Raw genomic sequence first — 13,685 nt, 5'->3', positions numbered from 1 at the left:
GCCAAACTGTCAAAAGAGCGTATCTCAAGAATGTATTTGAGTATAAAGTTGGAACTTTCAGAAAATGCTTAAATGGGAAGATCAATTGACCAAAAGGGAATATGTGCATGCTACTACTAATGCTACTACCGCTGCTACATTTACTAATACTACTGCTGCTACTTCAACTACTACCTCTATTGCAACTACTTGTAAGGCTAAGAGCATTAAGATGAAAATCACAAAAGTACATATATATTCAGGCTATCAAAAGGATATATCAGTAATGCTATAGCAACGGCTAATTGTGTTAAGTTGAAACTTCCAGGATTAGATGAGAATGACTTTCAAATCACCAAAAGCAAATGCATATGCTGTTAGTACTACAACTACAGTTACTGTAACTAATTTAATCGCTTATTTGAATTTAAATCGCTTATTTATTGTAATTTCTGTTCGTTTTGAGTTTCATTTATTTATTGATGGTGATTCATGATAGTTTTTCGCTTGGAAGGTTATTTGACTTTATTTCTGCTCAGTTTTGGTTTAATAGAGCTCTTTACTTTTCTTTGAAAAACTTGTTCTGTGTAAAAGGTTTTTAAAATTAATTTCTGTTCGTTTTTATTGACAAAGTCTTTTTCATGGAAAACTAAAAAAATATTCTATATCTTTTCGGTTTTTTTTTCTGTAAGAATCCATAATTTGACTTGTTATTTGCATGCTCGAGAAACTTTTTCAACATTTTTTTTTTCCTGACACAAATAGTATTGCTTAATTTAAGTTTATACCTCCTCAAATTCTCCTGAAAAATAAAATTTACTATCATTCCTAAGAATTCTGTCCATGCTCTTCTACAACCTCGAGATACTTGCACTCATTTTTTATTTGAATTCTAAAAGAAGAAGTAGTAATAGTAGCCGAGAAAGTTTCAAATTAATCCTCCCTGTTGTTCTCGATATATTGCTGATGTTCTTATTGGCACCCATACTTACAGTGCCTTTTGATTTAGTTTTAAAGCATTATTTAGTTATAATGCATAATGTGCCAATTGCATAATTTTAGGAGGTTGACATACCCAATATCGCTTGAAACGTAGCTGCTGGACTGTTCTACTATGCTGAACGAAATGGCTGTCTCAAAATTTTTTATTGGACGTGTCTGAAAAATGAATGGGCTTGGGAGGAGGGCCGCTTGCCCTCCAATCTCTTTTTACTCTTAAAAATCGCACTAGAATTTTTAATCTTGAATCGAATTAGCTCCTTTAAAAATTTCAATGATATTTCTACTTATTATACAGCAACATTGCCTATGATATTGTTTATATGCCCTTTTGAAAACTACATTTATACAGTTTTTTCGTTTAATTGAAACTCCCTAAGCGTTCCCTATAAATTTCATCTTAACACCCTTAGCGTCGTTAGCTACAGTATCTGTAGTGGTAGTATTAACAGCATATGCATTTGCTTTTGGTGATTTGAAAGTCATTCTCATCTAATCCTGGAAGTTTCAACTTAACACAATTAGCCGTTGCTATAGCATTTCTGATATATCCTTTTGATAGCCTGAATATATATGTACTTTTGTGATTTTCATCTTAATGCTCTTAGCCTTACAAGTAGTTGCAATAGAGGTAGTAGTTGAAGTAGCAGCAGCAGCAGCGGTTGGAGTATTAGTAGTAGCATGCACACATTACCTTTTGGTCAATTGATCTTCCCCTTTAAGCATTTTCTGAAAGTTCCAACTTTATACTCAAATACATTCTTGAGATACGCTCTTTTGACAATGTACATGCACATAGTGTCGTTTGATTAAGTTCAAATTTCCCCTCAACATTTTAAATACAGTACTGTGGTTGTAGTGGTAATGGAAGCAGTAGTAGCGTACAAATATTACCTCTTATAGTTAATTGATGGTTAATTGACCATCTCCCTTATCATTTCCTGAAAGTTCCAAATTAATATACTAAGTCATTCCTGAGTTGGGTAATTTTGAAGATCACACTGCCTTTCCATTACGATAAATAAAATTTCCAATATGGATAAATCCTTTTATTTGACAGCGATAATTCACAAAAAATACTGGATATTTCGGTCACATGTGCAGTGATTGTCATCAGCAGAAATACTCTCAAAAAACTTCGGAGAGCAAATACTAAAAATACGGTCAGTTAAAGAAATCATCAAACCAATTTTTACTTGGCGAGCGTGACCGGAAATAAAAGACAAAAATCTATTGTTATTGGTCGATTTTCTGTAAATTTTAAAATCCAGACTATTTTCATTCTTTAGAAGCAGAACATCCAGAAAGGGAAGTTTCCCATCCTCTTCTAAATCTACAGTAAACTTTGAATCACCCCCCAAAAATTAAGATTTTCCAAAAAACCTTTTAATTCCTCTTCCCCATAATTCCATACTGAAATTATGTCATCTATTTAACGTCACCAGAAATTATGTTTTAAGAAATACTTTCAAGTATTTCTGCTGATGACGGTCACTGCACATGTGACCGAAATATCCATTATTTTTTGTGAATTATCACTGTCTAATAAAATGATTTATCCCTATTTGAACTTTTATTTACCGTCATTCCTGAGTTACGCCCTTTTGACAGCCCGTATACACATAACTTATTTTCATTAATTCAACACTACACCGAACCTTCACTGAGAGGCTCACCTTAATGCCCTTTGTCTTTTTGGAAAGTACATGTATACCTTTCTCAATAACTTATACTATATGTAAATAGTGAACGAATTGCCTAAGTTACACCAGAGTTGTTCTGGGGGCTGTGAGGGGGTTGACGTCCCCAAGGGCGTAATTACAGAATCTTTCAACAACTCTGAAGAAAGTAGACGTCTTGAAATTTTGATTGGATGTTTTTTTTGAAAAATGATGGTCGTGGGAGGGAGAGGGATGGTAGCCCTCTATTCACTTTTTACTCTTAAAAAGAGCACTATAACTTCCAATTTCCAATCAAATTAGCCCTATCCAAAGTTCATAAGACCACCCATTCTCTAAAAACGTTATATGCCCCCGGGGCATAACTTACAACCCTTTCCCTGAGGGCTCTGGGGTTCTTTAGTTCTTCAAAGACATAATTACTAGACCTTCCAACTACGCTGAACAGAATGGCTATCTCACAATTTTGTATGTATTTGTTGAAATCATGGGTGGGGGGTGGGGGTGGCTGGTTGCCCTTCAATCACTTTCAACTATTAGAAAGGGCAATAGAACTTACAGTTTCCAATCGAATGAACCCCTTTTGAAGTTTCTTCGTCAACTCCTTCTATACGAAGTACCCTGGTCTTAAAAAAAAATCATTGTGCGGGTAATGCTCTTTACTTAGGCAGTGCAATTGCGCTGCCAATGATCTTCGGACTCTTTTTGAATAAATGGATATCTCAAAATTTCCATCAGATGCATTTCGGGAAAGAACGACCTGTGGGGGTAACTGCTCTCCGATCACTTTGACTCAAAAAATGGGCACTAGAACTTCTAATTACCAATCCAATGAGCCCCCTCCCTGGTTTATACGACCACCCTTTCTATAAAAACTTTATATGCCCCCAGGACATAATTTACAACCCTTTCCTTAAGAACTGTTGGGGGGGGGGGTTGTCATTCTCAAATACGTCATTTCCCAACCTTTCAAATACGCTGAACAAAATGGCTATCTCGAAATTTTGGTTGGATTTGTTTGGGGAAATGATGGGCGTGGGGGGGGGGCTGGTTGCCATCCAATCACCCTCAACTATTAAAAAGGCGACTAGCCCTTTCAATTTCTAATCGAACGAGCCCCTTTCGAAGTTTCTTCGACAATTCCCTCAATATGAAGTGCCCTGGTCTTAAAAGAAAATAATGCATTGTGCCCACACCGCTCTTTGCTTGGGCAGCGCTATTGAGCTGTCTATAATCAATCATTCTAATTTGATTTATATGCTCTTTAATGTACCTTAAGCACCCTGACAAGCATGATGATTCCTATTTAGGTAGTATTCTTTTTACGCTGTTAAGTACATTGTTTAAACTTATATTGGCTTTACAGCATTGGTGACTTTTTGCCTCACTTTAGAACTTTACTATATTACTTACATCCAACCATGGGCGCCCGTAGACTGAATTTTAGGGGGGGGAGCTTACCTGGTCTAATTGGTATTTCCAGTGCTGTATAATTGAAATCTCAAGACAAAATATCATGGGCGGCGCGATAGCGCTGCCTAAGTAAAGAGCGATGTGACCACAATATATATTTTTTTTTAGACCAAGGCATTTCCTATAGTAAGAAATGCCATGGGAACTCCAAAAGAGCTCATGGAGGGCAGCCATCTCCCCCTTTCTCACGTCAATCACTTCCCCAAACACATCCAATCAAAATTTTGAGATAGCCATTTTGTTCAGTCTAGTTTTAAGGTCCGTAAATTATGACCGTAAATTATGACTTTGACAATGAGGCCCCCCCCCCCCCACAACCCTCAGAGCAAGGGTTGTAAGTTATGCAGTGTGGAGATATAAGGTTTTTTATAGGAAGGGGGCTCATTTGATTGGTAATCAGAAGTCCTACTGGCCTTTTTAACAGTCAAAAGTGATTGGAGGTCATCTAGCCCCCTCCTCATACACCGATCATTTCCCCAAACATGTTCAATCCTTATTCTTTACATGGACTTTTTGTTCAGTATCGTTGAAGTGTCCAGAAGTCATTTCTGTGAGGATAACTCCCCCCCCCCTATAGAACTCTCGGGGCAAGTGTTATAAGTTATGCTCTGAGGGTACATAAGGTTTTAATAGAAAGGGGGGTTGTAGGCTATAAAATTTAAAAATGGCTCATTTAATTCGTAATAAGAAGTTATAATGCTATTTTTGAGTGTTAAGTGATGAGAAGCCCAATAACCCCCCCCCCCCCACACACAAACACAAACACACGTCTTATTTTCCAGAAACGCATGTGGTAGAATTTTTTTGTTGCCCATTTGTTGTTGTAGAAACTTCAAAAACGGCTCAGTCGGTTGGTAACCTAAAGGACGAGTACCTTCTTTAATAATCAAAAGTGATGGGAGGGCAACCACCCCCCACCCCTGCCCCCCCCCCCCTACGCCCATCGTTTCCCCAAACACTTCCAGTCAAAATCTCGAGATAGTTATTTTGTTTGACGTAATTTAAAAGTCCAGAAATTATGTCTTTGAGGATGAGAACCTCCTCGTGGTCCTCAGGGCAAGGGTTGTAAGGTATGCCCCGAGGGCATTTAAGGTTTTTATGGAAATGGGGTATACATTTCGGAGGGGGCTCATTGGAGTGGAAATCGGAAGTTGAAGAACCATTTTTAAGAGTCAAATTTATCGGAGGGCAGCTATACACCCCCCCCCATGTTCTATTTTCTCCCAATGCATCGAATAGAAATTCTAATATAGCCATTTGTTCAAAAATGGTTCAAAGATCTCATAGCACAGCCTTTGGGGTTGACACAACCCCCAAAGTATGAGGATAAGGGTTTTAATTTATGCCCCGTGGGGAAGTAAGGTTTTTATAAAGAGGTGGTCTTGTGAACTTTAGAGGTGGCTCATTTGATTGGAAATGCATACTTCTAGTTTCATTTTAAGAGTCAAGCGTGATGGAGCAAAATTAGAACTGTCCAGCAACTATGTCTTTAGGAATACTGGGCATGTAAACAATTATGCCAAACTATGGATTCGTATAAAAAAACCCGAAAAGATATAATTTTTTTTTTTCATGAAAATGACTTCGTCAATAAAAAATGAACAGAAGTTCATCTAAAAAAAAACTTTCCACAAAACAAGCTTTTCAAAGAAAAGTAAAGAGCTCCATTAAGCCAAAAATGGGCAGAAATGAAGTCAAGTAATCATCCAAGTGTAAAACTACCACCAAGCACTATCAATAAATAAATGAAACTCAAAATGAACAGAAATTAGAATAAATAGCCGAGTCAAACTCAAAACGAGCAAAATTTAACATGAGCAGGGCTGATAACCCCCATGCCTTCTCAAGACCAGAACATAATTTGTGATATACTGAGAACAAAATATGTATAAACGTTTTCACTTTTTTTTTACTTAAATAATTAAAAAACTTTTTTACTTTCTTTACCCATTTTTTATTTTAAGGAATAAATATCAGTATAGTTAAATTAAACTGACAATCCACGGTCATTTTTTTTTTTTTTCAGTGAAACCTAAGTTCTGGTTTTGTTCTAGTTCAGTTATGTTCTGGTTTTGAGAAGGCATAGGGCTCGTCAGCCCTAGTAATGTTAATTTTCGCTCGTTTTCAGTTTGACTTGGCAATTTATAATAATTTATGTTCGTTTTTAGTTTCGTTTAATTGTTGATAGTGATTTGTGGTAGTTCTACGCTTGGAAGATTATTTGACTTTATTTCTGCCCATTTTTGGCTTAAAGGAGCTCTTTACTTTTCTTTGAAAACTTATTCTGTGGAAAGTTTTTTAAATTAATACAAATATATGACACCGTCATTCAGCCCGGGGGGGGGGGCAGCCACCGCCCCTGCTCCCCCCTCCCCGTATGGGCGCCCATGCATCCAACCTGATGTTATGTAATGTCAATTATTTAAAAGTGAATTTTCATTTTATTTTGTATTGCCATGGTCCTAGGGCTTTTAGTGGAGTAAAACGTACTTACTATTGCAGAACCGTAATATTTGGTGCAGGAAATCATGACCTGGAGTTTATTGGATGCCTAACATATGCCCTAGTTTGTGTAGTCACGGGGCTGAGGTTACCTGTCGAAGCCAATTACCGCTCGACGTGGCACATAGTCCAGCCCAAAGACGAGGAGGCTAACTCAAGCTTCGTTCATGGTCGAAATTTGATAATAGTGGCAGCTAGAAGAGTTTGGGAAGAAATGTACATCACCAAAAAGCCAGCTATTGAAGAAGCGTTTAAAGTAACTTTAAGTACTAGCAATTTGACTCCCAGTCTTGAACAGATAAAAGATATTGTTCACGACCCTGGTCACAAGCTATGGGTGATATATGTTGACAGTGAAAAGAAAGGTACAGCTAATAAAATAACACCGGTTTGGGAGCTGCATTCACAATTTCAGTCAAAGCTGCAAAAAGTTACTGGTGGACTAACCCGTTTAGGAAGTCGCACCAAAGCTATTGTAGCTTCTACGACAGGATTGAAAAGAGAAGACTCAGTCTTGATAAGGCCAAGAAACACATCGCTAAGTGGAGGGCAAAATGCAACTTTGACATTCCCCGAATGGCAAGCAGCATTAATTGGCCATGTTGGAATTATCAAAGACCAAGTCAAATCTCAAATTACACAGTATCAACAAGTAAGTCTCTCTCCCCCTCCCACCTGTCCCCTCTCTCTCTCTCTCCTTTTCTTTCTCTTACTCATCCTCCCTTCTTTCCTCTCCTACGCTTCTCCTTTTTTACTATACTAACTTGTTTAAGGTATTTCATAAGCTTGTTTTTTATTTGCTGCTTATAAACGTGTCTGTACGAAAGCCCGGCTGAGACTAGATTCAAAATAACTGTAAATTCAACGTTTGTCTCTATTTTGCTTTATAAAACTAATTTTTTAATATTTTTCACGAGTTTATTTTTATTATAAATTTTAAAAAAAAACTCCGGTCGAGACTACATTGAAGATAAGTTATGGACTAACGTTTGCTTTATATGGAACTACTTTATAAAAAAAAACCGTTTCGAATATAATTGTATTCCTAACATTCCTACTGCTTGTTTGTTTTCGAGTGTTCTGGCGGGACTTTTGAATAATCTTATCAGTGGAATCAAATATCAGACCCTGCAGCAGGCTGCTGAAACTGAGTTCAAACTCTGGGTCCCGTATTATCAAGCAGAGGTCAACCCTACTGCACCACTTTACGATCCTAACATTTTTTATACAAGCGGCAGCTTTGCCTCTCACTCAGACGATCTGTCTTGGCTTTGTCTCCAATTGGCCCAATGGCTTGATGGCAACTTGATTTCAATTAAAAAAAAAATCTGTCAAATATAACTAACATTCCTTCTGCTTCTTTGTTTCGATTGTTGTGGGGCACTTTTGCATAATTTTATCACTGGAATCAAATTTCGGGCCCTGCAGCAGGTTGCTGAAGCTGAGTTTGAACTCCGGGCCCAATGGCTTGATGGCAACGTGATTTTATTTCAGAACAGCGGATTTGAACAAGCCGAACAAGATACGGCAGTTTCCCTGTGGTGTGCCTCTGCATGATTGCCAAATTCAGATTTATTTTATAAAACAGCAGCCGTAATCTATCTTATGCGAGTTCCTTTCGTTTTGTTCTTCTTTGTATAGTGTTTGTAAGTTTTCATAATCTTTTTGTACTATTTCTTTGTATTTGTTAATTTGTTTTATCTAGTTGATTTTATTTTCTTCTTTTTTACCCCATTGATAAAGGCTTCTGGATTTGAGGCCGAAATGCTCGGATATTTACTTTTAGTTGTAAAAAAAAGCTTCTTTTTTTTCTAAGTTTACCGTCTTAATTAAAAGCTTTATTCTTTTAATATTCTCATTTCATTTTGATTATAAAGACTCGTTAACGTGTCGTCTTGTTGACGCTGGCCATTGCTTGCACCAGTTTGCTATCTTGCTTCGGATCCATTTTTAAGACGATAAGCCAGTTTGCAAATGTGTCTTAATAATAATGATAATAATCGTATTCAAATACTATTTAACCATAAACAACGGCACTACGATATCATGATACTAATGTTAAACGAAAGAATATTAAACAATGAAGAGATAAATAAAAAATTTATATAAAAATTAGCAAAATTAGAGAACCTCATGAATTGGGACTATTATATTACTTTAGATAATGAAATCACCAAAGGTGACTATATACTTAGGTGACGTTGAAGTTAAGACACCTTTTGTTTAAAAGTTGTTAACATCTGATCAAAATATGGCATATACGTTCATCGCTTGATTTTCAAGAAAGGTAAGAGCACTACTTCTGGATTTGACATTCTCTCTTCCAGAAACTGTTTCCAAATATGGTTGACAATTTACCCGATAGGGTCTGTGTCTAGATAAGAGTATGATCGAAAATTTTAAATTAAATAACATTGGGATAAAGATGGTTTTCTATTTTCTGCATTCCTTTAATATTTGTCTTGACATTTTAATAATTTTAGGCGCATCAGCACGTCCAAAAGTACATAATGGAAGAATGGGAATTAGTTGAAAAGGATCTTTTGAGAGAAAGAGGTCTATGGGGACCAGAAATTCCTAGCAGGTAAGGAGAGATAATTCTTTTTTTTTCGTACAACCTTAAATCATTGTGACCTGAAGTGATAAACATAGTAAGTAAATTGTCCTTTTTTTTAATTTAAAAACAAAGATATCTCAGGGCTCAACATCGAAGTGGAAAAGAGATTAACATAACAATTAAACCAAATAGCAAAGATAATATATTATATGATTGTTATCAACTTATTATGTAATAGCTATCTAATGTCCAAAGTACCTATATATCATGAGCGCTATTTAAAGTTTTCAAAGTAGTGGCGTGGAATATTTGGAAAAAGTGATATTAAAGGATAGTGTCAATCCTGGCAGTAAAATTTGATTTATTGTAATATTTTTCATCAGATGAATTGTTGACCCTTTTTTTGCCATTTTAGACAAGATCTAGATGCACTAGTAGTATGGAGGCCCGAAGGTTTAATTCCAGCATTGCGAAGTCTTTTGCATCCATACACGTTTTGATAAATGTTCTTTTTAGTAGTTTTTATACTGCGCATGTAATTGTCTATGCTAAGGGGTTAAGTTACGTTATGTTAAGTATAACTTTTCGCGCTTAAAGCACGTTCTTTCACGTTAGGCTGACGTAGAAATCCCTAAAACCTTCATAATCATCGTCTGAAATCATCACAGTCTTAATAAGCAGAATATTCAAATTAAAATGTATACTGGAAATGGTGATTCAAGCTCTGATCAAGCGTAAAAGGCTTTCTCGAAAAAGGTTATTGATTTATTGTCAAATTATTTGAAAAAAACTACGTTTTCTAAAGAGTTAAAGAGGCTGAGTTACAAGGTCGAACCTTAAAACGTACAGGGATTAGGAGGCACAGTTGGGGGGCTACCACCCCCAAACCCCCCGCTTTCGCAGCCTTTAAATATAAAAAAAATTTTCTTTAAACTGAAAGTAAGGAGCGACATTAAAACTTAAAAAGAACAGAAATTATTCCGTATATGAAAGAGGCTGTGCCCTCCTCAACGCCTCGCTCTTTACGCTAAAGTTTGACTTTCTCACAACTCTTTTTTTAAACAATAAAAACTTTAGCGTAAAGAGCGAGGCGTTGAGGAGGGCACAGCCTCTTTCATATACGGAATAATTTCTGTTCTTTTTAAGTTTTAATGTCGCTCCTTACTTTCAGTTTAAAGAAATTTTTTTATATTTAAAGGCTGCGAAAGCGGGGGTTTGGGGGTGGTAGCCCCCCAACTGTGCCTCCTAATCCCTGTACGTTTTAGGTTCGACCTTGTAACTCAGCCTCTTTAACTCTTTAGAAAACGTAGTTTTTTTCAAATAATTTCTGCACGTTTTTGTACAGTTTATTACTTATTATTGCTTGACTAACTGTTAGCTGATCGTGTCAGGAGTTAAAGTTGGGGGGCTGCCGCCCCCAAACCCCCGCTCTTGAACATTCTTGTGTTAAGGCTTTTAATTCCTGAATACTCAAATCACGTCGTACAGGGTGCCTCCTAATCCCTGTACGTTTTAAGGTTCGAACTTGTGACTCAGCCTCTTTAACAGCCCCCCAACTGTGCCTCCTAATCCCTGTACGTTTTAAGGGTCGACCTTGTAACTCAGCCTCTTTAACTCTTTAGAAAACGTAATTTTTTTCAAATAATTTAAAAAAGAAACTGAGTTTCTTTTCAAAGTATATAAAAAAGTTGCTCTGATGGTGAATCGAACCCGAGTTTTCCGCCTGAAAGTCTGAAGTCTTAGCCGCTGGACTATACAAACACAATAGTAATTGTTGTTTAGCAAATAGAAGGTATTTTCGACGCAAGCAAATTCCCAAAAATCTTGATATGTGGTTTTTGGAAAACAGGGAAGGAGTGATCAGATTGAGCTGAAATTTCGACGATAAGCTCCCAGGCCCCAGGAAAGCTTATCCTCTAAATTTCAGCCCGATCAGACAACGTTACAGGGGGGGGGGTGGAGGGAAAAATTAACATGGGCTAATATAGGAAAACGAGGTTTTTCGTAAATGTAAATTCGGGGGATAATTTTTTCGGTCTGAAAATATCAAAAGGCCCTAACAGGTCGAATTCTGCTTCGAATGAGTCCTCATTCAACCGGATCCGTTGCCAACTGTGGCCTGTAGGCGTGGCTAAGAAAAAAAAAAGAGATGAATTTTAAGTGGCTATATTTGGTTTTTTGAAAACAGGGAAGGAGTGATCGGATTGAGCTGAATTTTCGAGGATAAGCTCCCGGGCCTTCGTAATAATTAACCTCTAAATTTCAGCCAAATCGTACAACTTTAACGGGGGGGTGTGGTGGGTGGGTCCAAACTTCCGGCCCAGTTTACCCCATGAAGATAAAGTCGGAGGAGGATGAAATTTTGCAAGTTTCTTAGTTTGAGCTTGGGCTACAAAATGCAATTACCGCCGTCTCTCTGCGACCTCTAGGACCTGAAATCGCTTAACATTGTGGTGGGTCGCCTCTTTATAGAGGCACAAGTGTGCCTCCTTGACATAAAACTTATGTAAAGCTCGAGTCTACTTGGCACTGCCTACTTTATTGATAATATTTGCTCCGTTAGATTACATAACATGACGCAAAGTCTTAAGTTATTCTGGTGTGAAAGATTTTACGGCGTAGTGTGAAAACACCACTGTGATGTTACTTTTTTTGTGATGTTGAGCTTACTCCACTGAGGATTGATTGGAGGAATAAAAGGACAGCCTTATACTATAGAAAGGAACTGTGCTGTTCATGAAACAACAGACTGTCCCGTATCGTGTTTTAATAGAAGGAAATTGACCGTCGAGTAATAATTTTCGAACTTCTATTTTCGGAGAACTTTGTCCAAATTTAGATTTATCCCTCAAAAACTTTTGACCTACAAAAAAATCCAGCAGCTTCTCTCTGGTGTGTTTACAGTGAAATCGATAGTATTTGATAAAATAGATACTATTTTGAAAAGAAAAGGACCGTAAACCTCAATGGCTTCAAACTCATAACATTTACTTGTTTCCATGTCGCTTATTGCTTCTTTTGTTAAGTTAGTATTACACTGCTCTTTGTTTTGGTTAAGCGGCGTTCACAAGCGTGTCTAGATGGAATCCCATGTCTAGACACGTGTCTAGCCAGAATTCAATGTCTAGGCAACGACCGTTCACAAGTAAAATTCGGTGCTTAGCTAAAACAACAAATTTAGTTTCAAATTTTCATTTCTAGCCAATCAAGAGAGCTTATGCGGGCAAAATTTCCAAAATTGTAATTCCTATTTTTACTGTCACAAGATAATGGAGGAAATAAACGAAACAATTGGCTTAGTGTGCTTCACTATTACTTTTTATTTATTTTATTTGTTTATTTATTGAAAAACCCGTCAAATCAACATACAACAAGAGAAAAAAAAGAAATAAAAAGCAAAAAAAAGAAGACACAAACTATAACAAACTGAACCAACAAAGAAAACGAATCACTGATTCACTGAATGAGCAGGTGGGACCATTCGTGTAGATTTTGGTGTATTTTTCTATTATGCTTCGCTATTCGTCTAGTGACGGCGACGTCAGGGTCTGCGACTTTAAAATTTTCAATTACATGCGAATTCCTATACCACGGAGGTAGACGAAGCAAATACTTCACAAAAAAAAAAAACATAGCTCTGATTTTATTCGAGTCATTTTTTGTGGGAATTTCCCAGAGGGGGGTAGCATATAAAATGTGAGGAAGAGCGATGGCGTTATACCAGCATGCTAGAACCAGCCGGTTGAGTCAGAGTTCACAAGATACAATTGAAGCGCAAGATGCTGAAATTCATAGTTTAAGCTGTTCGAGGAGAAGTTTTCGGGTTTGTCGGATAGACGAACCTATGGGTAAACCTAGATAAATGAGGTGATCCACTGGCTGGACAGAGCTAGAACCAAGGGCAATGGTTGGAACACAAAAATCAGTTTTCCAATTGAATAGGACGATTTCCGATTTTGAAGAGTTGAACTGAAGTCCAAATTTAAGATTTTCGGCTTCAAGGATTTCGAAGAAATCAATTGTACGCTGAAGGGTTCGGCTGACATTCAGGATGTCGTCTGCGTAACATGCCCAGGATAAGTTAGCAGATGACAGAATCAGCGAAGATGGACATTGATCTTGTGCATCAAGGACATAGTTAATGAAATGGTCAGGAGAGGTGATTGCTCCTTGACGCGCTCCTTTCTTGACTGGTTGTATGGTGTTGCATATTTGCCTAAAATGAAAAAAACAATTAACTAGAAAACAAAAATTAAATTTCAGTTTGAAAATGCAAACATAGATGATGAAAATAGTGGAACTTGACACATTTTGATTGGCTGTAATCAAAAATCCAAGACATTGAGTTCTAGAGTCTAGAACTCAATGTCGAGCCAAGCACCTTGTCTAGCGTGTCTAGCTGGGCGCCGAATTTTACTTGTGAACGGTCGTTGCCTAGACATTGAATTCTGGCTAGACACGTGTCTATACATAGGATTCTAGCTAGAAACGCTTGT

General features: G+C 37.2%; 1 protein-coding gene across 1 annotated transcript in view; it reads left to right on the top strand.

Moving 5' to 3' along the window:
• The window catches only part of bchs (WD repeat and FYVE domain containing 3 bchs), a 196,171-nt gene that overhangs the window by 144,815 nt on the left and 37,671 nt on the right, over positions 1-13,685 (top strand). Inside the window, exons 32-33 of the mRNA XM_089089485.1 lie at positions 6,633-7,284; positions 9,116-9,216. Coding sequence (XP_088945611.1) covers positions 6,633-7,284; positions 9,116-9,216 — 753 coding nt within the window. The remainder of the gene's footprint in view (positions 1-6,632; positions 7,285-9,115; positions 9,217-13,685) is intronic.

This window comes from Artemia sp. Qi Xiang Cuo, chromosome 5, assembly GCF_049724085.1.
Source record: "Artemia sp. Qi Xiang Cuo chromosome 5, ASM4972408v1, whole genome shotgun sequence".
Lineage (NCBI taxonomy): Eukaryota > Metazoa > Arthropoda > Branchiopoda > Anostraca > Artemiidae > Artemia > Artemia sp. Qi Xiang Cuo.
This window is presented reverse-complemented; position numbering and strand designations above follow the sequence as displayed.